This window comes from Camelus dromedarius, chromosome 9 (assembly GCF_036321535.1).
Source record: "Camelus dromedarius isolate mCamDro1 chromosome 9, mCamDro1.pat, whole genome shotgun sequence".
NCBI lineage: Eukaryota > Metazoa > Chordata > Mammalia > Artiodactyla > Camelidae > Camelus > Camelus dromedarius.
Window position 1 is genome coordinate 67,025,477 of NC_087444.1, and position 25,899 is coordinate 67,051,375.

At 40.1% G+C, this 25,899-nt stretch overlaps 1 protein-coding gene across 2 annotated transcripts; it reads left to right on the plus strand.

Moving 5' to 3' along the window:
* The first annotated feature begins 1,198 nt into the window (after positions 1–1,198).
* Positions 1,199–24,096, plus strand: ZNF875 (zinc finger protein 875). 2 transcript variants are annotated; one of them, XM_064489598.1, is made up of 5 exons: positions 1,199–1,311; positions 1,710–1,796; positions 10,796–10,922; positions 11,397–11,492; positions 16,614–24,096. In XM_064489598.1, exons 2-5 carry the CDS (start codon positions 1,764–1,766, stop codon positions 18,269–18,271), a joined length of 1,914 nt encoding a protein of 637 aa, XP_064345668.1. In that variant the 5' UTR covers positions 1,199–1,311; positions 1,710–1,763; the 3' UTR covers positions 18,272–24,096. The 2 variants fall into 2 exon arrangements, with proteins under 2 accessions (XP_064345668.1, XP_064345669.1); XM_064489599.1 differs by having other exon boundaries at positions 16,617–24,096.
* Positions 24,097–25,899: the final 1,803 nt, after the last annotated feature.

Consider the following 25,899-nt stretch of genomic DNA (forward strand, 5'->3'; position numbering starts at 1 on the left):
AAGTCAGGAAGGAAACAATAGGATCACTTACAATTCAACAATTCAGGGTAAGTTCCTAAAGGATTTTCTGGCTGCTTAATGCCCAGAAGCCAACCCCTCATCTCTTATAAAAGCTACAGGCCAGTAGGTGCCAGTGAGGTTTATGTAGTGTCAGATCAATCCAAGCTTTTCCTTACAGTGGGAATTTTGGGTACAGAATTTAAGGGGGCTCCAAAAACAGTAGTAAAGATAAATATTCTAATGTACTATTTTTTAAAATGCCCCCTTTCCCAATCCATTATGAACAAAACTGTCAAATTATGCTTCCTTTTCACCTCTCTCCCCTCTCCCCTCACCACCACCACCACCACTTGGGAAATTTCCTTCAAGCGGTACCTGACCCTCAGCCTTCAATAACAACCCCAGGGAATTCTGGATCAAGCCTTGGGACTTCATTACACTACTACCATCAGGGCAACTTCTGCTCTTTGCCTCAAGTCTAGTCTCAATACTCTTCCAAATCCCGGGGACACGTCATGAGAGCCACTCCCACTGCCATTTCAGGAGTTGGATCCAGCCAATCCCACTCTTTCCGAAAACAGCCTAGGCGTTCCCCATCCGTAAGGGCACACCGTCCTTCCCGCGGGGACGCAAGTCCGCCCTTATCCGGCAGTCCCAGCATAACATCATCGCCCTGCCCTATCCCCCAAGTGTTTTACTCTGAGCCGCGCTCACCCTCCCACCCCAATCCCTCACCGACTCAGGCCCCACATGTCTTGACCTCAGTTTCAACTCCAGAAAGGGAACTCGGGGCAGAGACTTGCGTAGGGGAGCCTAGGTGCCCCAGCGGCTCATGCGCGCCGCTGAAGGTCAGTGCGTACAGTCTGGCCACCTGCCGCCGCAACACCGGTCGCCAGGACCACATTTCCTAGAATCCTCAGGCGTGTCCGCGACGCTCTCGTGGTTTGCACATCTCATTGGCCCTTGGTGGAGAAACTTGTGAACCTCGCGGTCTGGGCATCTTAACAATGGGCTCCTAAAGTTGGCTGTGTAAGTGCAGATGTCAGTCACCGTATATTGGAGAAGCCTGTTCGCCGGCCCCTTCTACATCCAAAAGACTACACTCTCCAGAGGCCTTTGCGGCCACTTCCGCCCTCCCTTCCGCTTTCCCCTTAGCGGGAGGAGGTGGCGTAAGAGGAAGACTTCCGGTTGGTGGGTTCAGCCCGTTAGACTGGATGGCGGTGGGGTAGATCTTATTCTGGTCTTTTCCACACCTCTTCTTTTGGTTCCCGAGCTTCGGCCTCAGGATCCGCACCGTGTATCCCGCGTTCCGTGAGTGCCCTGTAGTCATAGCCTCGTCCATTCATCACGTCCCTATGCTTGTCCCCGTTTTATTCACGGGGACCCAGGCTACCTCCGAAATCGGGCGCTCTCCTGTAGGCATCCGTAGGCCACCCATTTTCCTTTCACTCCAGCCCACAGGTTTAGAGACAAACCCTTTCTCCTCTGCTGGGGGATATGGGCTTCACTGCGGCCAGAATTTGGGGCTGAGCTTGAGGATGCTCCGTCACCCTGGGCCCTTTCTCTAGAGCTCTGGATGGGAATTGGCTTGTGCCGGCGATTTCTGTGACACTCCCAATCTCCAGTAATGGGGCTCTGGAGCAGACCCCGCCTGCACTGGGAAGGGGTTTTCCAACTAGGCATCTTCTCATTTCTCTTCACACCCTCAGATCTGCCTTCTGAGACTGCCCTTCTTCAGGGAGAGCACTCAGGAGACCAGGAAAATGGCCTCGAGGCTCCTGAAAGCCAAGAAAGAGGTGAGAATTTCCGTAAAATTCCATCTTGGCTGTCAAGAGGATGGATCCATTACCTTTTCTTGCTCTGGAAGCTGCCTTGTTGGTACTGGACAAAGTTGACTCCTGGTCCTGGAGAAGTGGCTCATCTTACATGGAATCGCCCCTCAACATTTCCTTCTGCTCCATCCATACTTAAGGCATTCTGAAAGTAGTTAATTGTGAACAGCACACATGGAGCAATTTAGATGAAAATACAGGGACATCCAGGCTAGTTGTCCAGTGATAAGGATGAAAGGCAGGGACAGCGGAGTAACCAGTGGCCTGCAGTGGCTAGAGAGGACCTCCAGGAGAAGTAGGGCTGTCTGAACTACCCTTGAGTGTCTGGTAAATTGGAGAGTTGGTGAAGACGTACCAGTAGGAGGAGGGCAGAAAGAATGATTAGTCTGAGGTTGGGCCACTGGGCACACTACCCTTGCCACAGTGTGGGAAGATTATAGTGGCCAAAGGACTTATTTTACGTTTATTTTTGGATATGTACTTGTGAAGATACAAACTAGCTGTCCACCCTTGGAGCAGAGAGGAGTTTGATATGGTCTGACCTGGATTTTACATTTGAGAGCATTTTCAGCATCTGGCAATGGGGAGATTTCACCAAAAATTCTAGATTACCTGCCTCTTTGAAAATAAATTGCACTGTACTCTGTAAGGACATTTGAGCTGAACAGTGTCTTCATCATTTGGACAGGTCCTGCAGAGTCTGTTTGTACTTTCCATAGTATCCTTCATACTGAGGTCCTGCGGAGTTGAAACCATTGACAGCTAACATTTTGCCTGCCTCTCTCATTTTTTTTACCTGTCTGGTCCCTGAAGGATTTTCATTTTCCAGCTCTGAGTCTGGGTGGCCAGATTGAGTGCCAGGATCAGGAGTGTAGACTTTGTCTTTGAGTAAGATGAGTTTTGAAGGATGTTGAGAAAGGATTTTCTTTAAGGAAATCAATAATATAGGCATACAGGGACTTAAGGGGAAACTTTCTAATCCCTGAGCATGGTGACTCTGAAGACCTTGACTTAACTGAATGTGACTGACATTTATTGAGTGCCAACACAGTTGTCAGGCTGGTTTATTATGATTTTTGATATGCATTAACTTGGTTATTTCAGATCTGCCTTCACTATCCTCATCCAAAAAATCAGAGTAGAATATAGACAGGAAATGAGATCTTGATTTATTCTTAATCCTGGCCTCCCATGGTAGAGATTTATAACTTCTTGGGTGTTATCAGAATAACTTTGAGAGTTCTTTGTTTCTTGTTTGTAAAGTGTTTCATTAATTTGGAAGGTGTTAGTGCCAAGAATGCATAAGAAATCCAAGTCAGGGCATTTCCTAAGGTAACATTGAATCATCTTATGTGGGTACTTTCTTCACCACTCCTAATGTTAATAGGGAAGCATTCTGGTTTTCTGGGAAAAGCCAGAAAAATTTGTGTCAGCTGACTTTTCTTGCCCTGATACTTAAAAAAAAAAGATATTATGAAAACTTGATCAAAGTGCACAAGCATTTGAATGGATAAGTTGTTTAAGATGAATCCTCTGTGCCTCAAGGCGTACCTGGCACACATGAAATGTTTGGTGCCTGGAGGAACCACAACCTAAAATAAATTAATTCGAAGGAACTAAGTAACAAAGGAGTTTCTGTTGTTTGTTTTGATGTTATTTGAGGCATATAATTAACCACATATTTCAGGGGGTTGGGGAGGATTTCCAGGTAGTCTGATATGCATGACATCTGAATTACAGAAAACAATTTAAGCAAACATACAGTAGGATATTAGCTATCACTGCCTGAGAGGATAAATTAGATATGTAACAAGTGAGTTGGGCTGGCAGGCACATGATATTACTAATTCTTAGCATTTTTTCATTGATTCCATCGAAAAAATTTGCTGAATATCTACTGGACAGAACACTTGATAGACCACAGTCAGTGATGTGTTAAAGCACAGCCTGCACACTTATTGAGCCTTCCATTGTTATTTTTGGATTTCTTTTATCATTGGGATTTGGTTTAATTTATGTACATACACACACGCCCCTACATACATACATTGTGGTAGATATTAATGATAAAATCATATTGTATTAAAGTTAGAGACAGTGTATCTACTCAGACCCATTTTTAAATAGGTGAAGGAACAGCCAACATTTATCCCACTGAAAGTGATTTCTACAAAGTGCTTTGAATGGATGAACCCATCCACTATTTCCCAATATAGGGTAACATTCAACTTGTTCCCAATACTTAACTGTAAATAATGCTTCTATGACCAACTTTGTGCTTGAAATTCTTTTATAGATTTGTATTTATTCTCAAAAAAAAGTGACAAGGTGTTTCAAAGCAGTGGGCACTCACACCAGTTGGAGCTTTGGAACCCTGCCTGTTCTAAAACCTTGGACCCTATCAATTATTTCTTCCATTTTTGAGATTCCCTTCTTCCACCACCATGTCTTTGCTTTACATCGTGCAGTTTTACGTTCCCAGGGTATACCTGCCAGTGCAGATCTTTTTCTTCTCTCATGTGAATGTTCATCATAATGTCCTGATTTGTTTCCCCATGGTGATATGTTCCTTTGCTACCCATTACATCTGTAATCCTCATTTCCCCCAAACATTACTGCAATAGCATCGCTTTTCTGTTCAGAAGCCTTCCTTCTGTGGCTCACAACAGCATCTTAATATTCAGGACAGTCCTCATTTCAGATTTTCTCAGTGTTCTCTTTATGACATCGTGTTCTGATTATTCATTCTGGAAGTGTGTTTATTGCCACCACAGTGGAGTAATTTCATATATACCTTTTAGATAAGTTCATTTTTTAGGCATTTGGCTGGAAATGGGAGAGAAATAACCATTCATGTCATTCAGATGAATCCATCCTCTTTAACCTAATGCCTTCATGCCCAAGAGTGAGTGAGAAATGGAAGGACTGAATTTATTGCTCTCTAAATCTGTTTTAGGAGTTTCTGACAGCATGAGGATCTCTTAGCAGATCAAGGTTAATATTAGTTGCAAAGTATTTTTCATATAACAAGACTCCTTTATCAGTATATAGGTTAGCCTTTGCTACATAACAAACTACCCCAAACTTATTGACTTAAAATCATTTATTAGCACATAGTTTTATAGGTCAGTATTTTGAGCTGGGCACAGATGGGTGTTCTGCAGGTTTCACTTGGGCTCTTGTTGCTGCAGTCAGCTGGTGGTTTGACTGGGGCTGAGTGACCACCCATGCCTGACAGTTACCAGACTGGTTGACTAGGGTGCATTGGTTCTTCTTGGTTCTTTTCTGTGTGGGCTTGGGCTTGTTCTAGAGACTCTGCTTAGACTTGATCAAATGATGGTTTTGGGTTTCCCTACACGGCAAGAGAGAGGACAACCCCAATGAACAAGCACCTTAAGCCTCAGGTTATGTTACGTTTACTAATGTCCCTTTGACCAAAGCAAGTTCCATGGCCAAGTCCAGAATTGTGGAAGGGACTAACACAAGGGTGTAGATACAGGGAGACCTTATTCACTGGGATTCGTTACTGTAACTATGCTCTGGTCCCAATGATCCATATCCTTCCCATGTGTAAGATAAACTCACCCACCTCCCAGGATCCCTGGAAATTTCATCTTCAGACTCAAAGTCCAGTATCATATGTATATCAGTCTGGATGTGGCTAAGGCTTCTTCAGTGAGACTCCTTTCAGTCCAAGACATACTAAAAAGACAAGTTATTTGTTCTTCTCCACCCCCAACTACTCACGTAGCATAAAATGGTGAGACATAGACAGGAAAACTGCAGTAGACACTCCTATTCAAAAAGGGGAGGAATTGGAGGCACATAAGAGGCTTCTTCATTTTGAACTGTCTCTAGTCCTTTTAGTCAAGCTGATACAACTTCTTTAAAAACTCTTTGGGTTTCCCATGTATCAGATTATATTACTCTATTAAACAAAAATATAATTCTTTTCCAGATCTCTCATCTTTGGGTGGGGTGTCGATGCTGTGGGACAATACCTGTAAGAATCTCAGAAGCCCTTTTGTCTAGTTTAGAATCTGCTAGGCATCACTTTAACAGTTTCAGAGGTCATAAAATTTAGGCCTTTCAGCCAAACTCTTAATCTTCACCCTGAGGCAATTTCTTTTCTTCAGACTCTTGCTGGCTGGAGAGACTGGAGATGTAAAATAGTTTTATTTTCCAACCTACAAGTCCTGGCTTGTGTATATTTCGTCTAAATTATGCTTGTGAACTGCTTACTTGCTGCTTTTGCTCTTCTCTTTCTGTATATTATCATGTGTAGCTAGAAGCATCTAGCTGAAGCTTTTAACTGGCTTTCAGGAGATCTCTTTAGCCAGACCTGAAAATTCATTAGGTATTTTTTCTATATTTTAAATTAATGCAGGAGATAGTTTTACTAATACATAGCAAGCATTGCCTTTTTTTCAAGCTGCCATAGTGTTTCCTCACCACTTTTCTAGCCTCTGCTAACAGTTTGTTTACTATTTTTCCAACCTTTGCTATCAGTTTCCTGGATGCTTTCCCAGCCTCTGCCATGTCCTAGTCCCAAAGCTAAAAGTTTCAGGTATTCGTTATGGTGTCACTTCATTTCTATGTGCCAGTTTAGGGGCTTAAAACAAAGTCATTTGTTAGTTCACAATTTTGTGGGTCACCATTTAGGCTTGGCACAGCTGAGTGGTTCTTATGATTTACTGGGGCTTGCTCATGTGGCTGCTCAGCTGGAGCTATATGGTGTCACTTGCCTGGGGGTTGACAGGCTGGTTGGCTGAGGTGTCTCCATTCTGGGTTCTCTCTGGCCTCTTCAGGAGGCAGACTCAGTCTTTTTACATGATGGCCTCAAGGTTTCCTGCACAGAAAGAAAGAAACCCAGCCCCAAACCCAAATGCCTTTCAAACCTATGCTTGCATTATATTTGCTAATGTCCCATTGGATAAAGCACGTCACATGGCAAGCCTAGAGTTAGTTTAGGAGGAGAAAGAGTATAAAGGCATAAAAAGTAGAAGCAGGGAGGCATGATTCAATGGGGCCATTAGAATAACGATCTATCAGATAGGTTGCTTTTGGTTGCAGGCAACAGGAAACCCCACTTAGGCAATTCTGAACAGTAAGTACTTAGCTCACATATAGCAAGGAGACACTTTAGGGTTGGTCCTCTAGCTTCATAAGCTTATCAAAGGCTGGGGTTCTTTTACTCCTCCACTAAACTCTGTTCTCCACAGTGTTAGCCTTATCTAGGCTGGTTCCCCTCAGAACCGTAGGATGTTTACCAGTAGCAACTTTATTTAATTAGACTTTATTTCTCACAACAACCCTAAAAGGTAAGTACTATTATAATATCCATTGTTAGAAAATTGAGACACAGAGATGTTAAGTTACTGATGCAAAGTCATAGGAGAAAAAGAACTGTCATTTGAATACAGTTTGTCTCCAGAGTGTGCTTTTAATTACTGAGTAGTTTGCAAACTTTACTGTGAATCAGAGCCATAAACAAGCCGTACTGGAAGGCTTGTTAAAAACAGATTGCTGGGCCCCACCCCCAGAATTTCTGGGGTGGGGCCTGAGAATTTGCATTTCTAACAAGTTCCCAAGGGATGCTGGCACTGTGTTCAGGGACCACACTCTAAGCCAGTACACTAAGCTGTGCTGCCTCTTTGGGGGTAATCTGCACCCACGTTATGAGCCTTAGGAAAAGTATTGGCTTCCCATTACTCCATCTTAAAAATGAAGAAGTCTCCTGCTAGAATCCTAGAGCAGGCGTCTTGTGACTTTGTTGGTTAGCATTGGCTAATAAATCCATTCTTCAGCTGACAAGGGGATGGATTACTTTTACACCAGTGAGGCCTCCTCTTGACTTTAGTTCCCCAACTCTAGCTGTGTTGCTTCTCAGTGGGAGAGATCTGGAATGGAACATACAGTTAGTGTTTACCAACCCCCGCCCACAACACACACACACATGCATGGTTCACAGACAAGCAAACAAGGAAACCATGAATTTTTTTAGAGTTGCAGGAATACCAGTTGTGTTCAACCTGTTGAAGTAACATAGGCTGGTCTCCAACGTAGCTCCTTGGTCAGAGATTTTCAAGATATGGGTGCGTATGTGTGTGTATGTTCATTCTGAAAAAGGATTGTAAGATCAGATCACCACAGGGACTAGGCAGATACCTGAATGAGTGAATAGTCTTTTTCTCTCTAACATTTAATTCTGAACAGCTTTGAACCTACATAAAAAAATATAAAGACTCGCCCATTGACACTCACATACCCACCACCTGGATTCAACAATGAGTATTTTGCTACGTGTGCTTTACCACCTGTCTGTCCACATGTGCTGTCCTCTACCATCAGTTCAAGGGTAATACTCAAATACTGCATTAAATGCACAGTAAAGGATAGAGATTTATATTCCTTTGATCTTTCAGACTCTCTGTAGACTGCTACCACCTGCCTGCTCTCTTTTGCAACTGGCCACTTTTTCTTCTTTGTTTCTTCCCATCCTGACACCTTATCTGGAGTATCTAGCCCTCCTCGCTCTCTTTGATTCTTTGCAATCCTGCCTGGCCTTTAAGATCAAGATCATACTTCCCTCTCAGGAAACCTTCTCTGATCTCTCTATCCCACAGCATCCTCTGCCTCTTGAGAGTCCTCTGACCCAGTGATTCTCAACCATGACTATACTTAGGAGCCCTTAAAAGTATAATATAAAAGCCCTGCCCCTAGAGAGTCTGATTGTATTGATTTGTGGTGGGACCCAGAAACCCATAATTTAAAACACCACACAGTTAGCTCTAAAATATAATCAGGGATGAGGAGTGGGAACCATAGCTCTTATTCATCCTCTCTGTGCTCTTTATGGTTAATTACGTTGAGGCAGGCTGCATTCTGGGATTGCTGTTACTGTAGGGGTGGGGGCAAGGTGGGAGTGGTGTCTTAAGACCATTCCACGGCCCAGCCAGCATAGAACAGCTGGTAGGGGACAGGAAATTTAGGGGAAGGTCCTCCACGTGTGTAAGAGCCATGGGGAGGGCACAGCATGGAATTAGTTTGAGAGGTACAGTGTCATCCCTCAAGGAGTGAAGGTATTCTGAGAAGGGGATGCAAAATCAAATCACCGAAGAGACCAGGCATGTACCTAAGTGGGTGAAACTGACAAGGCAGGAATTGTAGCTGTCTGCCAATAGCATGCCTAGGCTAACGGGCCCCCAGCATAGGTCACCTCCAGCCAGCCAGCTGTGGCTGTGAAGAAGTGCAGAGCCCAGAGTGGTCAGACTTACGGATTTTTCAAAATGACCCGTAAGCTGAGCTTTTTATGAGAAATCTCCTAATATATAATTGATATTTTAAAAAGTTTTAAAGCAATGTATGGGTCAAACTAAATCTATCTGTGGACTGCAGATTGTGCCCTGTTTTAAAAGATAAAATATTTCATGGGCTAGAAAAAATCCTAGTTTATTTGGGCTTGGTTTCCACACACCTTCAAGCTAAGACATGTCACCAAAACCTTCATGCCAAGGACTGCTTATATTCCCACCCTCCAGTGTATAGCTTTCTAAGTCACAGAGGGATAACAATAACAAATGCATGTGAAATCATCTAAAAATACTTGACTGGTTAGTGTTTGCAGGCTCTGTTCTAAGCACTGGGGCAATGGTAGTAAGTAATGCATATGGAGCTTATAGTCTACTGAGGAGTCAGAAAATAAAGGTGAATAACACATGCAATTTCTAGAGTTAAGGGCATGCAGCAAAGTGGGAAAGGGGAATAAGAATCCTAATGAGCAGATGGAATTTCACACAGAGCGGCCAGGGAGGTCCCCCTCCGCCCGAGCACTTCCTATGTGGAGCAGTCAGTTGTCTGAGTCCTTACGTTTCTCTACTCATCGGATCCTCAGCACAACCTTGGGAGATAAGCACTGTTATTCTCAGATCACAGAAGAAGAAACTGAGGTGCTGGGAGGTTAACTAATTTGCCTAAGGGTAAACTCATTGGGGATAGGTGGGTTCCCCACCCCAGAGGCTGAGCTGCTTCATGTAGAACATAAATGCTTAGAGCAAGTAGTCTCTTAAATTCTTCAGACTCAGCAAGATGATTATTTTTTCCCTTTAATTTTGTGTGTGTGGTGCCTTCCTGCCTAGACTTAAAGCTCCCAATGTGAAAGGACTTTTGTTTTGCTTTTACCCCTCATAGCATCGAACCTAGGACGTTGACAGTGACAGGTGCCCTAATGATGTTGGCTGGATGGAGATAGGAGAATAATGGTCTTTGAATTCTTGGCACCAAGGTCATGTAGGGTAGAAGAAAAATTCTTTTTTCTTCTACCCATCTTAGGTTCATTGACTGGGGCCCTGTGAATTAGACAAAAGACATATTTACAAGAGAAAAACAATGAGAAGCTTATTAGCATGTGCATCATGCATATACCTGGGAGTACGTGGTGATGGGTAACTTGAAAGAGGTGGTTAGAACTTGAGCTTATTAATCATCTTAACAAAAGAACAATAACTCCTTAGAGAAGTGACAAGACAAAGGAAAAGGGCTTTGCACTTCTAGGATAGAAAATTGTGGGAATTAATGGAAGATAAGTGCTAGTTATTAAAGATTTACTGTGTAGATTTCTCTGGCGCCCATCTCTGGCTGATAAGGGTCTAGAGTTGTCCCTGGGGATTAATTTCTGTCCTCCTGGTAGAGAGGAGGGGAGACACTTTTACAAATTTATGTTCTGCTTTTAGGCAAATGGAGGGCAGAGAGCTTTCCTTGTGTCTGCTTATTAATTCAGTGCAAAGTAATCCTTATGCCAAAGTGGCATATTTTGGAGTAGTGCATTCTGTCATCCTTCATTCACCATCCATAGTAAGGTCTAGAATCTTCTCTACCTCCTCAGGGAAGCCTTTTGATCCCTTACCCTGAGGTGTGGGCAAGGTGGACTCCTGGATGAGCAAGGGTGTGTTTTGTGTTAAAAGGCATTCGTGGCGTTCGGGGATGTGGCTGTGGACTTCACCCAGGAGGAGTGGAGGTTGTTGAGCCCTGCTCAGAGGACCCTGCACAGGGAGGTGATGATGGAGACTTACAGCCACTTGATCTCACTGGGTAAGAATGGCTTCCCTTAGCACTTAAAATCTGCTCCACAGAGGATTTTCTGTATACCAGGAAGAAAGGCTCCTCACACAGCAGCTTTGCCTTAGAGTTGGACTTAAAAACAATAATTTATCTTTTTCCTCAGACTAGATCTGTATTTAGTAGAGTTGAAAGCAGGTAGATTTATTCGTATTGTATATGTCACCCTGCATTTCCAGGTCTCCTTCCCAAGGCTGGGGCTTTTTTGTTTTTTTTTTTAACTTCATCTTGCCCCAAACTAGGAGATTTTCATTTATCAAGTGTTAATATGCTGTTTTTCTGAATGGAGTCACCTTTGCTCACTCAACCCTCCTACTGCAGAGAGTTCACTATTCATAGGTCCTTTGTACCACCTTCTGGGTTTCCTCCCCATTTTGGCTCTGAGTTCCAGGGTGGCCCCTTGAGCCCACAACCAAGAGTCTCCTTGTTTTCTTTCCTTCTGAGCAGAAATTCCATTTTCCAAACCAAAACTCATTTCTCAGCTGGAGCGAGGGGAAGAGCCCTGGAAAGAGGAGAGACAAAGTCTCCTGAGACTCTGCCCAGGTGAGTGTGACACAGGGGAGTTGGACCATCCACAGCGTGGCAGGTAGGAAAGAAGGAGACATCTCTCAAGTACTAGGGGGAGCTCTTTCTAAGACCCTGAGGCCCCAGTAAGGCTGCCTGGTGTGACTTCCTTTCCAGAGCAACATCTTCGGTTGATGGAGGGACCTTCCTGGTTGCCTTGTCTCTTTCCTCCACCAGGAAGCTTCCCTGCCTCTCATTTGGTGGTGTTTTTTTGCAGGGGATACCAATTCAGTCTGCTGCCATTCTCAGAAATGGGCTTCATTCTGTTTATTTTTGATTTGATATTTGGAAATTACTTCGAAATTACAGAAAGTTTACAAGAATAAAAATAGTGCAAAGAATACCTTTTATATCCTCTACACGCATGTATATATATAAATATATATGGTATATATATTATATATATAAAATGGCATGACAAAATCACTATTAATATTTTACCCAGTTTGCTTTGTCATGGGCGTGTGCGCTCTCCCTTCTCCCCCCACCATGTGTATGAGTATATATTTATGTACATATGTGTGTGTCTATGTGTAGGCTCATATGTTGATGTTTGTTAAAAGATTTTCTAAGACTGGTAATATTCTAATGTAACCACAGTACAGTTATCAACTTCAGTAAATCTGAAACAAGTAAACTTTGATACAATAATTTTATCTAATATCTGTGATCTACCTCTCATATTACAATTGTCAGTAGACACAGTATATCCTTTTTCCTCTCCAGAACATGATCCAGTAGTGCATTTACATGTCAACCCTCTTTAGTCTCTCTTAACATAGACCATTTCCATAACCTCTCTGTCTATGATGGCACTGATGGTTTAGAAGTATACAATTTCATGGCTCCTGCTTTTTTAACAATTTCATTGAGGTATAACTTATATACCATAACCTACTTAAAAGTGTATAGTCTAATTGTTTTTAGTAAACTTTTAGGGTTGTGTGACCATCACTTCCATCCAACTTTAGAACATTCCATCACTCCAAAAAGTTACCTTGGATGTATTTGCATCTATCTCCCACTTGAGCTCCAGGAAACCATTGATAGGCTATCTCTATAGATTTGCTTTTTTCTGGACATTTTATATAAATAGTATCAAAAAATATCATAACTGGCTTCTTTCAGCATGGTGTTTTTGAGGTTCATCAATGTTGCAGCATGTGTCAATAATCCATCCCTTTTTATTGCCATGTAATATTCCATTATATGCTATACTATGTTTTGTCTACCTATTCACAGGTTGATGGACATTTGGATTGTGTCCATTTTTTGGTTATTGTTAATAGTGCTGCTAGGAACAGTCATGTACCAGTCTCGATGTGGACATATGATTTCACTTCTCTTGGGTAGGTAACTAGGAGCAGAATTTTTGGATTGTATGGTGTGTTTATGTTTAGCTTTTTAAGAAACTGCAAAATTATTTTCCAAAGTGGCTGTACATTTTTATTAGCATTTATATTTTACATTTCTGTCATATTTTTATTTTCTATTTTTACATTTTTCTAGTAGCAGTGTATTAGGGTCTCAGTTTCTCTACATCCTTGTCAGCACTTGGAATTGTCTCCGATTTTGATTATATACATTCTAGTGAGTGTGTAGTGGTATTTCACTGTGGTTTTAATTTGCATTTCCCCAATGCCTGGTGATGTTGATCTTTTCATGTGCTCGTTAACCACTGGCATGTCTTCTCTGGTGAAACTGCTACTCAGTTCTTTTGCCCATTTTTAAGTTGGGTTGTTTGTCTTCTTTTTGAGTTGTAAGAGTTTTTCACATATTCTAGACACAAGTCTTATATCAGATAGGATTTTCAATTATTTTCAACTAAAATGAAGTTTCAGAGAAAAGACAAGTCCATGGCTTGTCTTTTCAGTCTCATAATGGTGTCTTTTCAAGCATAAAAGTTTTAAATTTTGATGCTGTCCAGTTTAACAATTTTTTTTTTAATGAATCGTGCTTTTGGTGGTGTAACTAAGAAGTTTGCTTAACCCAAAGCCACAAAGATTTTCTTCTTTGGTTTCTTCTAGACATTTTATACTTTCAGCTTTTACACTTAGGGCTGTGATCCATTTTGAGTTAATTTTTATGTATCAAGTGAAGTGAAAGTCTAAATTCTAAATTTTCTTGCATATGAATATTCAGTTGTCTTGGCAGTATTTGTTAAAAAGAGTATGCTTTCCCTCTTTCAACTGTCTTGGCACCTTTGTCAAAAATCAATTGACTGTAAATCTAAGGGTTCATTTCTGTACTCCTAATTTTGTTCCATTGATCTCTATGCCTCTTATGACAATAGCACACTATCTTCATTACTGGGGCCTTATATTAAGTTTTAAAGTTGAGTAGTGTAAATCCTCTAACTTTTTCAAAATCATTTTGGCTCTTCTCTGTCTCTTGAATTGCCACACAAATTTTAGAGTCAGATTGTCAGTTTCTACAAAACAAAACAAAACAAAACAAAACAATCCGGCTCTGGTTGTGTTAGGGATTGCATTGAATCTATAGATCAATTTAGAGAAAATCACAGTTTTAATAATATTGAGTCTTCTAATCTATGATTATCTATTTAGGACTAATTTCTCTCAGCAGTGTTTTCAAATGTTCAGTTTACATGTCTTATGTTAACTTTTGTCAAATTTATTCCTTAATATTTTATTATTACCTGTGTTACTGTGGATGGTGTTGTTTTCTTAATTTCATTTGTGGAATGTTCATTCCTAGTATGCAGAAATACAATTGATTTTTGTATTTTGAGCTCTTATCATATTACCTTACTAAATACAATGCTTATTTATTGTCCATTTTTTGACGATTCCTTGGAATTTTGTACATACTGGGTCATATAATCTGTAAACGGAAGAGAGGCTTACGTCTTCCAATTTAGATGTCTCTAACTTCTTTCTTCTCATCTTCCTTGTTCTGCTGCTCCCCTCTTCCTCCTCCTTCTTTAGCTTTTTGGCTAGAACCTCCAGTGCAGTGTAGAGTGGAGTTGTTGATAACAGACACCTTTGTCTTGTTTCTGAACTTAGGGGAAAACATTCAGCCTTTTTACCATTAAGTATGATGTTAGCTGTGATCTTAGCTGTAGGTTTTATGTAGATGCCCTTTATCAGGTTGAGGAAATTCAGTTCAATTCCTAGTTTGTTGAATGTTTTTATTATTTATGGGTATTGGATTTTCTCCATCTATTGAGATGGACATGTAGTATTTGTCTTTATTTTGTTAATATGATCTATTTCATTAATTGATTTTCAGATGTTAAATGAACTTTGCAATCCTAGAATAAATTCCACCTTACTGTAGTGTATAATTCTTTTTGACTAACTGCTGGATTTAGTTTTCTAATATTTTTTAGGGATTTTGCCACTCATGTTTACAAGGGGTATTGATCTGTATTTTACTTCTTTTTTTTTTTTTTTCACTTTCTTTTTGATATTTTTGTCTGGCTTTGGTATCTGGATAATGACTACGTAGAATGAGTTGGGAGATTTTCTCTCCTCCTCTATTTTCTGAAAGAATTTGTGAAGGATTTGTATCATTTCTTCTTTAAATATTGGTGAAGACACTTGGACAGGGGCTTGTCTTTGTGGGAAGACTTTTAATTAACTAATTCAATCTTGTCACTTATTACAGGTCTATTCAGATACTCTAGCTTTTATTGAGTTAGTCTTGGTAGTTTGTGTCTTTTTAGACTTTTTCTGTTTTGCCTTTGTTGTCTAGTTGTTGGCATAAAGTTTTTATAATACTCCCTTCTAATTTCTGTGAGGTCAGTAACGATGTTCTGTTTCATTTCTGAATTGGTGTTTTCTGTCTTCTTTATTTTTTCTTCCTTCTAGCTAAAGATTACTCAATTTTATAGATCTTTTCAAAAAACAACTTTTAATTTCGTTGATTTTCTCTATTCATTTATAGTTTTCTATTTGGTTAATTTTTTGTAAATGTGTATTATTTCTTTTCTTCTGCTTGTTTAATGCCTAATTTGCTCTTTTTCTAATTTCTTAAGATAGAAGCTTAGATGATTGATTTGGAATCATTTTTCTCTAATACAGGCATTTAAAGCTATAAATATCTTTCTAATCACTTCTTTAGTTACATCCCATAAACTTTATTATGCTGGGTTTAGTTTTCATTCAGTTCAAAATATATTTCAGTTTTTCTTCTGATTTCTTCTCTGACCCCTGAGTTACTTAGAGGTGTCTTATTTAATTTCCACATGTTTGTGGTTTTTCCATCTTTCTTTCCTTTTCTGGTTTCTAATTTGATTCCTTTGTGGTAGGGAAAACATATTTTGTATAATTTTAACCTTGTTAAGTTTACTGAGACTTGGTTTTTTGCCTAACGTATGATCTGTCCTGGAGAACGTTCTGTGTGTACTTGAAAAGAATATACATTTGGCAGTTGTTGGATGAAGTGTTCCATACATGTCAGTTTTGGTCAAGTTGGTTGAAACCCTATGGATTTCTGGGGCTCTTTGTTTTTCTTCAGTCACTCTTTCACTCTGTTCTACTGTTTTAGGTAATTTCTAACGATTTCTCTAAGTTCACTGGTTCTGTTACAAAGTCAAACATGCTATTGTATCTGTCTAGTAACTTTGTAATTTTAGTTATTTTACTTCTCAATTTCAGAATTTCCTTTTGTTTCTTATTAATAGTTTCTATTCTTTATTGAGATTCTCCATTTTAAGTTGTTATCATATTTGCTTTTAATTTTTAACACATCATTTTCTTTTTGTTTGTTTGTTTTTATTTTCTCACATATTGTTTTCTTTAGTTCTTTGAATATAGTCATAGTATCAGTTTTGAAATCTCTTTTGTCCCTAAGTGTGAGTCACTCTTTCCTGTTTCTTTGAAAACTGGGTATTTTAAATGTTATATCGTAGCCATACAAAAAACAGGTTGCAGGCTGGATTTGGCCCACTGAGCAAGTTTGCAGATTTTTGCAATAAAAAATGTAATGCATAAAGTGAAATGAAAAGTAGATCTTGGGAAGGGTGGCTGAGTACGAGGCAGTAATGTAAACATATTATGAATGACCAGTGGGCAAAGCAAAATTACCTAGCAGCCCAATCCGTGACTGCTCTGACTAAAAACATTCTTTATTCAGCAGGATCAAAGCTGGAAACTCAGCCTTGTTTCCCCTGTCCTCCGGCATTCTCTAGTCAGCAAGCCCTCAGCCAACATGTGTGGCTCAGTCATCTCCCTCAGCTGTTCTCAAGTTTACGTGCAGGAAATCATCTCCACCCAGGGAAACCCTATTCAGAAGATCAGGAACAGCAGCAGGAGCAGCTCTTTGATCAAACCTGCTTGAGCAACAAAGCAGACCTTCAAGAGAGAGAAGAAGATTTCAAGCCCGTGTGTGGGAGAGAAAGCAGAAGCCGGACTTTGGAGGTGTTCTCCAGCGCCCCGGAAGAACAGCCAGTAAGGGCCAAGGAAGACAACTTAGTGGTGGATGTAGGGCCCAGCCCAGAGGAAATACTGTGTGGTTTAGAAGTCTCAGGATTTGGAGCAATCAGATATGGAGAGCTTGGGCTAGGCTTTATCAAGGAGTCAAACCAGCTCAGCCTCCAGAAGACACACACGGGGGAGACACCTTACATGTACACGGAGTGGAGACAAGGCTTTAGCAGTATGTCAGTCCTCATCAAAAACCAGAGGACACACTCTGCAGAAAAGCCTTATGTGTGCAGGGAATGTGGGCGAGGCTTTACCTGGAAATCAAACCTCGTCACCCACCAGAGGACACACTCAGGGGAGAAACCTTATGTGTGCAAGGAATGTGGACGAGGCTTTACCTGGAAGTCAAACCTCTTCACACATCAGCGGACACACTCAGGGGTCAGGCCTTACATGTGCAAGGAATGTGGGCAGAGCTTTAGCCTGAAGTCGAACCTCATCACACACCAGAGGGCACACTCTGGGGAGAAGCCTTATGTTTGCAGGGAATGTGGGCGAGCCTTTCGCCAGCATTCACACCTCATCAGACATAAGAGGATACATTCAGGAGAGAAGCCTTATGTTTGCAGGGAATGTGAGCAAGGCTTTAGCCAGAAGTCACACCTCATTAGACACTTAAGGACACACACAGGAGAGAAGCCTTATGTGTGCACAGAATGTGGGCGTCACTTTAGCTGGAAATCAAACCTCAAGACACACCAGCGAACACACTCAGGGGTTAAACCTTATGTGTGCCTGGAGTGTGGGCAGTGCTTTAGCCTGAAGTCAAACCTCAACAAACACCAGAGGTCACACACTGGGGAGAAGCCATTTGTATGCAGGGAGTGTGGGAGAGCATTCACCCGGAAATCAACCCTCATCACACACCAGAGGACGCACTCCGGGGAGAAGCCATTTGTATGCAGGGAGTGTGGCCGAGGCTTTAACGATAAGTCAACCCTCATCTCACACCAGAGGACACACTCAGGGGAAAAGCCTTTCATGTGCAGGGAGTGTGGCAGAAGGTTTAGCCAGAAGCCAAACCTGTTTCGGCACAAGAGGGCACACTCAGGTGATACACCCTTTGTGTGCAGGGAGTGTGGGCAAGGCTTTTGTGATAAGTTAACTCTCATTACACACCAGAGGGCACACTCAGGGGGGAAGCCCCATGTGTGCAGGGAGTGTGGACAGGGCTTTAGCCGGCAGTCACACCTAATTAGACACCAGAGGATACATTCAGGAGAGAAGCCTTATGTTTGTAGGAAGTGTGGGCGAGGATTTAGTCGGAAATCAAACCTCATCAGGCATCAGAGGACACACTCAGGATAGAAACCTTGAGTGTACAAGGAGTGTAGTGAAACCTTTAGCCAATAGTCACCCTTCATGAGACACCAGAGGTCACACCCAAGGCTGTGGCTTTAGTAAGAAATCTGCCATTGCCGGACACTAAAGCAGGGACATCTTATGTGTGATGGGAGTGCTCATGAGACTGTTAACTGTAAGGGTCAACGTCTCTAGTCCACCTGAGGAATTGCTGGCCCATTTTCAGGAGCTCTGGCTTTCCCTAGTGGGGATGGAGGTTGTGGACAGTCTCTCAGGTAACTTGATGGGGCAGAATACTTCTTAAGTAGGTTGAAATGAGAGAATGGACACTATTCCAGTGTCACTTCCCAAGTATACTTGAGCTATCCTTCCACAGTAACCTGGATGTTAAGGAAACAACAGTTCTAGAGCTCATCTCTTAATGTCTGCCTGGCCTTCTGCGAACAAGAGGCTTGACAGACACCATGGCTGATTTAATCTTAGTTCCCCAGAGCATGACCCAGCAGAGTCAGCTTCAGGGAGAGCTTGGGAAATGGTGAACTCATGGGGACAGAGATAGTGCGTGGGTAGAAGATTTTATTAGACAGAGGGCTGACAGGTAAGAAAGACTGTAACTATTGTAGCTCTAGGTTTGGGAAGAGGTGTCCATTTTTGGAAATACCGTACCTTTGCTCGCTTCCTGGGGCACTCTCTGGTTTCTAGGTTGAATCCATACTGAAGCTATTTTTATTAACTAGTGCATTTAGCCTAGAAATGTGTTATTTAGTGTTACGAAGAAAACGTGCACGTATATACAGAAGCACAAAATGAAATTACTTTCTATTCTTTGAATCACCATACAACATCCCATTAGTAATTATTTGGTTTAAATCTTTCCACCTGTTGTAAAATAGACTACTTTTTTGGTTGAGAATACTCTCTTTTTGAAAATGACCATGTCCCACAAATTCACTTAGGATTTTGTCCCAAGGCCCAGGTTTTTTTCATGAAACTTGACTATGATTGTGAATTTTATTTGGAAAATAAAAATTTCCAAGAATGGGCAGGAAAGTATAGGAATTGCATAATAACATACATCTTTTTATCTGTGTATAGGTGTTTAGAATAGATATTTAAAACCATAAGAAAACAAAATATATGAGTATTTAGAAAGTGGTGAAGCAGGATTTCAAGTACAAGATTCAGTGCCTGGATCATTGACTCTCAATTTAGGGAAGAAAATAAAAGAGGTCCCCAAATGTCAATACCCAAAGGAGTGTGTTAGGGAATCACTATCTCAAATAGTGTGAGGTGTAGAGTTTTACTTTTTGTTCAAAATCTGAGTCTGAGTGGAGTGAGCAGAACCTGATGGAAAATTATGAAGTATTATCCTAGATGGAGCAAGTGCCATGGCTTTTCTTATCCTTCTCTGTGGTAAACCCTGGTCCAGTGCCCTTACTCTTTCACAACAGAAAAATACCTTTTGTGTTTTAATCTCTTTGAGTCTTAGACTCTAATTATTCTTTTCCATAAAATCATGTCACAAAAAGGATTCCAAAATTAAACGTGTACCATTTACTGCTTTTTAACTTTTAGAAGGAATATTTCAGTTTTCAGTGTAATCGGTACATTAAAAATAAATAAATAAAAGATTTTGCCCTGAAGTATTTAAAACTCTCAACAGGAAAAAAAAAAAAAAAAAAAAGAGCACTGCCGGTGTATGAAGAGTCAAGCAGATTCAAAGAGATACAAACCCTGGGAGACATTTCTGTGGAGCAGCAACCAAACAGAAGGACCTGGAAATGTTCTGAGAAGGGGGTAGAAAGAAGTCCCATCCTTTGGCCCTGTCCAGACCCACCTCTACTGATTCTTAAACCCACATAAGGCCTTCTGCCTCAGAGGAGACAGAATTGGGACAGGTAACCTGAGTTGTCCGTCGGGGCCTAGCATTAAAATCTGTGTGCAAATTTGGAAGCTGTATAGGAGGCAAACATGACATGGTATTCAGATAAGTCTTCTCAGTCTTGTGTTTTTATTTTTTATTTTTTTCAATCTGTGTCTGGACTACCAATCCACTAGTGCCCCCCATTTCATATCCTGAGGTGTTAGGTCTAGATGTTTAAAACAGACAGAAAAAGTGCCCCAGACCAACCACTGCCCATCCTGCCAATCCTCTGGTAAGTAGTAGACTATAAAGCATGGAGAAATTTTTGAAGAAAAGATGATAAACAGTATGAAACAATGAATATTGCTTCAAATCCATTAAGCCTGTTATGGTCACCATTGAAATGTTCCAGTTTAAAAGTTTGCAGTAAATTTTAATATAACTTTCATTTAATTCTGTCCTATTATTATGGATCAGTGGTTCTCTGAGTGTGGTCAGAGGGTGTTAGGGGGCTCTTTCAAGTGATCTGCATGGCCAAAACAAATTTCATTATAACACTTAAGACATTGCTTGCTTTTTGTTGCTGCGCTGAAATTTGTGCTGATGGTGCAAAAGCAGCGTGGATAAAACTGCTGGCTTTAACATGAATCAAGGCAGTGTCACCAAATCGTACTTCTAGTTATTGTATTCTTTTCTTCCCCTGACTTGTGGTTAAAAGAAAAAAGCCAATTCCACTTAAGAATGTTATTCATAAAATAGTAAAAATTTAATTTTGTTAAATTTTGACCTTTGAGTAAAACATTTTAAAATTATACTTTTAATTTTGAGATAATTGTAGATTAACACACAGTTGTAAGAAGTTATATAGGGAGATCCCATGTACTCTGGCCGTTTTACTCCAATGGTAATGTTTTATAAAACAGCACTGTAATATCACGGCTAGGATACTAAAGTTGATACGAACACATCTTTTAAAAATTTTATGTGATGAAAAGAGAAATACTCATAAAGTCCTTCATGTTGAAGTATGAAGTTGTTTCAAGGAAATGCACTTCTATGATTGTTTTATTTGTGAGCCGAACCAGCTACCTTTTTAACGGACATCAATTTTATTTGAAATATTAGGTGACAGATTTTGAGTAAGATGACTCAGACTTGGATATTTGATAGACATTTTATCAAAATTGAAGTGAATTTTAAACTGACAATAAAGAAAACTGATAGTAATTCTTGTTAATTTGGTTTTCAAGCAAAAAATTAGAATACTGAAAAACAAGATATCGCCACCATGAACTTGACCCCTTCCCAATACTTAGTCCTTTGTGATGAGATCGGTGATGCTAATAATGAATGTGATTTTATAATACCATATAATGAAATATGGCAATGAGAGATCTGCCTAATTCACTAAATCAATATTTTCCAAATGATTAGTACATAATGCTGCAATATCATCTGTGGGTATATTAAAGTATAAGATAGACAAATGGATTTTAATTTAAGAGCTGAAGAGCCAGATTCCACATTATAAGTAACTTTAAGAAATTACCACTTGTTGATTGTTGGTATAATATCAAAGAATAATATTTAGACAATTACTGAAAAGTTCATTAAAACACTTGTCCATTTTCTAACTATATCTGTGTGAGGCCAGATTTTCCTTATTTATGTCAACAGATTAACTGTAGGAGCACGTATAAAATACTAGCTATATTCTGTTAAACTGGACATTGAAGAGATTTGCAAAAATATAAAACAACACTTCTCACCTTTTTTTAGGGTGGAAAATGTTCAAACCCAAGTAAAACTGAAACACTTTACTTTTCACCTTTAATTGTATTGTTTCTAGATGTTTATGGTCTATAACACACAGTGGAAAACACTTCACTCTCACATACACCAGAAAAAAAAAGTTATATTCTAATACCTAAACTACTATTAACATCTATGCTTTATATAATTTAAACTAGGCATAGAAGAAACAAATGCAGAGAAAATGCTTGTTAACACCTACTGACAGAGGTAAACCTGCCAGCAGGTATGCTGCTCTAACGAGACAAAACAGGAACTTGGGGGATATTCATTTCTAGAACTAAATGATATAATTACTTAATCTCCATGCTTGTGGCTGTGTGTCTCTTTCTGAATATTCTTGCCAATTATTTTTTCTATTTTTTAATCTCTCCTTTTTAATATATCTTTTTATATCTACATTTTTAAATCAAAGAAGCAGCTTTATGCTTTTAATCATTTCTTTAGTGTGTCTTTATATTTTGTTAATTTCTGGTAATATTTACTAATTTCAAGCTAATTTCCTTTTTATTGTATTGTTTTTCAAGCTTATTTAATCAATTTGGTTTATATATCATCTTTTTACTATTCTGAAAGTTCATTTCTAAATGGCACATATTTTTCATTTTATTTTCCCTTTTAGACAAGAATTACTGTTTCAAAAAGTGCTTACAAATGGCTAGTTGGCTATATTTATTTTTACAAGATCCTAGTATTTAACTTTTTATGTTATAGCATTGTAATCAATGTATTTGTGATTTCTTCCATTTTAATTCATAAAGTTTAGTTTTGAATGTGATCAAGCTCTGGATCTTAAAGCAAATATTTAATGTGTGAGTGTATATACCTACTTTAATAATATTATACAAAATTAACACAAAAGTTTATAAAATTTGGTATTTTTCAATAGTTATTTTATTCTCCTGTTGTTTTGATTAATGATCTATCTTTACTTTTATTTATTAATTTATATTATATGTTTAGCACGTGTAAAGTTAGTGATATAAGTGTAAATATAAATATTATTAATAGAACAAATGCCATTATGTTCACCCCAGCAGAAGAAATAAGCCTTATTATTTTTTAAAATAATTATTTTTTAAAACTTAGTACTTACATTTCTATAAGTGATATAATAAATTTATGATCATGTTAGGAAACATTTCTCCATATATTTCCATCCAATTTTGCCTAATACATTTCAAAGCTATTTTATTTAGCTCTATGGAAATTAATAACATTTCTTCTTGATGAATTTTCTCTTCTAAAGCCATGGAGCAACTTCAGGTCCCATTCAGTACTTCTAATTAGTCTGCTTTCAATAGTGTTGCACTTGCCTTTTTTGGTAGTATTTACTTTTTTAAGTAAAATTACCTTACAGCTTTTGGTAGTATTTTTATTTTGATATTATTATTTTGTGAATGAAGTATTCACTAAGTATTTTAAACTTTGTATAGTACTGAAAGCCATAGTCAGAACAATTAGGTACGAAAGAGAAGTCATCTGAATTGAAAAGGAGGAAATAAAACTGTCTCTATTTGCAGACAACATCATTCTATACATAGAAAATGTAGATGAATCCATTAAGAAACTACAGAAACCTAATATATAGGTTCAGTGAGAAAACCATCCCATTTACAACAGCATCAGGAAGAATAAAATACCTAAGAATAACTTTAACCAAGGAGGTAAAAAGACTTGTACACTGAAAACTGCAAAACAACAAAAAAAGAAAAACTATAAAACTATAACATTTAAGAAGATCTTAATAAATGTAAAGGTATCCCATGTTCATGGATTGAAAGACTGAATATTGGTAAGATGTCAATACTACCTGAAGAGAATTGGGTGAATTGGATTTGGCTCAGAGGCTATTGTTTGTTGAACCCTAGTTTAATTTAAAATACTCTATTTCAGTATTTCAAAGTTAATAATTTGTATTCTGGGATAATTTTTGTCTTCCAATTTCCACATGATAGCCATAGTAATAATTTTCACATTGATTGCTTTTATGAAGGAAATTTTCACCAATTTCAGTATTAAGGTATGGAGAAATCATTCTGGCTTACACATGATTTTGGTTGAACTTTATGCTAACTAGAACAGCCTGCCTTACAGTCTGTCAAACATGCATTTTGCACATCTGCTTTAACCATTAAAGAAATGAATGCATTTACCAGACCGCTTAGTGTCTGCTTTGAAGACAGGGATAACGGCCTCCCCCATGATACTACTGCTAGTACTCCTTTGAAGATAAGGCTCCCTTCCCAGACACTAAGGTCATGCTGACGCACTATGTATGTGCTAATCTGTCTCTTGAAACCTTAAAGGAATGTACCTTTGTCGTGCTTGCTGTTTATTCTTTGTTCTGACAAGATTTAGAAGATTTAAGTTTAAAGTCCTATCTCCCCAGAGGCCTCAGATGCCACTTTTGCTTCCCGAGCCCCTGGGCCACCCGCCCTCCAGGAATCGGACCAGTGAGCCTGGAGCCCAGCAGCCCACATGACGGGCTCATGCTTGGGCCTCGCCTACAGGGAGCTGGCACCCGGAAAGGGGTTCCCCAACCAGTCTTTATGCTGCAGGGGCGCTCCGCGGGATTTCAAACTCTCGCGGTGCCAGAGGCCCCTTTCTTCCGACTCCAGTACGGAAGCTAGGGCAGTCGGCCCCGTGGCGTCTCTTGAGGCTTGTTTCTCCGGTTGGCTGAGTGAGGTCTGGGAAGCGCCAACGTCTTCTCTCGCCGCATTTTGCGGCCGCGGACAGGCCCCTCTTCAGCTTGTGCAGCGGCCCTTTCTCCCAGCGCCTTTCCTTTCTCTTCAGTTCCTCCCATCTGCATTTTGGAGATCTGTGCTCATCTCCAGGTAAAGCACTCAGGAAAACGTGAAAATGGCTGTGGGGCCCAGGAAAATTAGAATACAGATGAGTGTTTACTGAAATTTCATTGTCTCTGACATTTGGTGCATCCATTCCCTTCTCTGGCCGCGAGACGGCCTTGTGGTCAGTTCTGGTCCTGACCCGCACTGGTCTTGGAGCTCGCCCCGCTCCATCCGTGTGGAGTTTCACCAAGTGGCTTCCTTTGAACAGCACAGATGGAGCATTTAAAGAAAAATATAGGAAGATCAGTGCTTGAATACCCAGTGGTAGATGATGGCAGAGGATGGCAGGGATATCAGGGAGCCCGCGGGCTGGAGAGGTAGGGGAGGACCTCCAGAGGGACGGGCAGACAAGAAGGATTTGGTAGGCTGGAGAAGACATGCCACTGGGAAAGAGGAGGGCAGGAAATGTGGTCATTCTCAGATGCGCCACACTGCGCTTGCCACAGTGCGGGAGAGTGTCATGGCCAACCTTATTTAAGGTTGTTTTTTTTTTTTCAACATACCTGTTGAAGATACAGTAGCTGTACACATGTGGAACAGGGAGGGGCTTGATTATGATGTTTGGGTGAGTTTTCAGCGTTAATAATAGGAAAATTTCACCTCAAAATCTGGATAATCTGCTTCTGTGTCAACAAGTCATTTTCCCTGTGCTTGGTCCACATTCTGGGTTGGCAGAATTTCCAGTTAGACGTGGCCTGTAAAGTCCACGTGTTACACTTCCTACCTTTCCCTTTGCTCCCCTGGACATCGAGGTGGGAACCACTGAACAGAGCACACCCTCCCTGCCTCACTCCTTGAGTTTCCCTGCGTAGCTGGGGAAGTTTTTTTGGATTCACCACCTCTTAGTCCAGGTGGGGACAGGTCAGGCAGAGTCTGAATGCCAGGCTGAAGAATAGGGACCCTACTTTGGAGCAAACTGTGTTTTGAAGGTGTTTGAGAAAGGGTTTGATATGCTTAAATCAGTGATTTGGGTGAAGATAATAAAGGGGACTAAAGGACAAACTTTCTCATCCTGGGAATTTGTCCGTTTGATGAAATTAAATTACCTGAATGCATTTAACATTTATTGAACAAATATATGGATAATACTTCTAGGCACTTCTATG

Excerpts from the sequence above, each read along its gene's own strand:
- ZNF875 (XM_064489598.1), top strand. The coding sequence starts at position 1,764 with ATGGCCTCGAGGCTCCTGAAAGCCAAGAAAGAG. Across the intron at positions 1,797-10,795 it reads TCCTGAAAGCCAAGAAAGAG|GCATTCGTGGCGTTCGGGGA; the intron begins GTGAGAATTTCC and ends TTGTGTTAAAAG. Across the intron at positions 11,493-16,613 it reads TCTCCTGAGACTCTGCCCAG|CAGGATCAAAGCTGGAAACT; the intron begins GTGAGTGTGACA and ends TTCTTTATTCAG.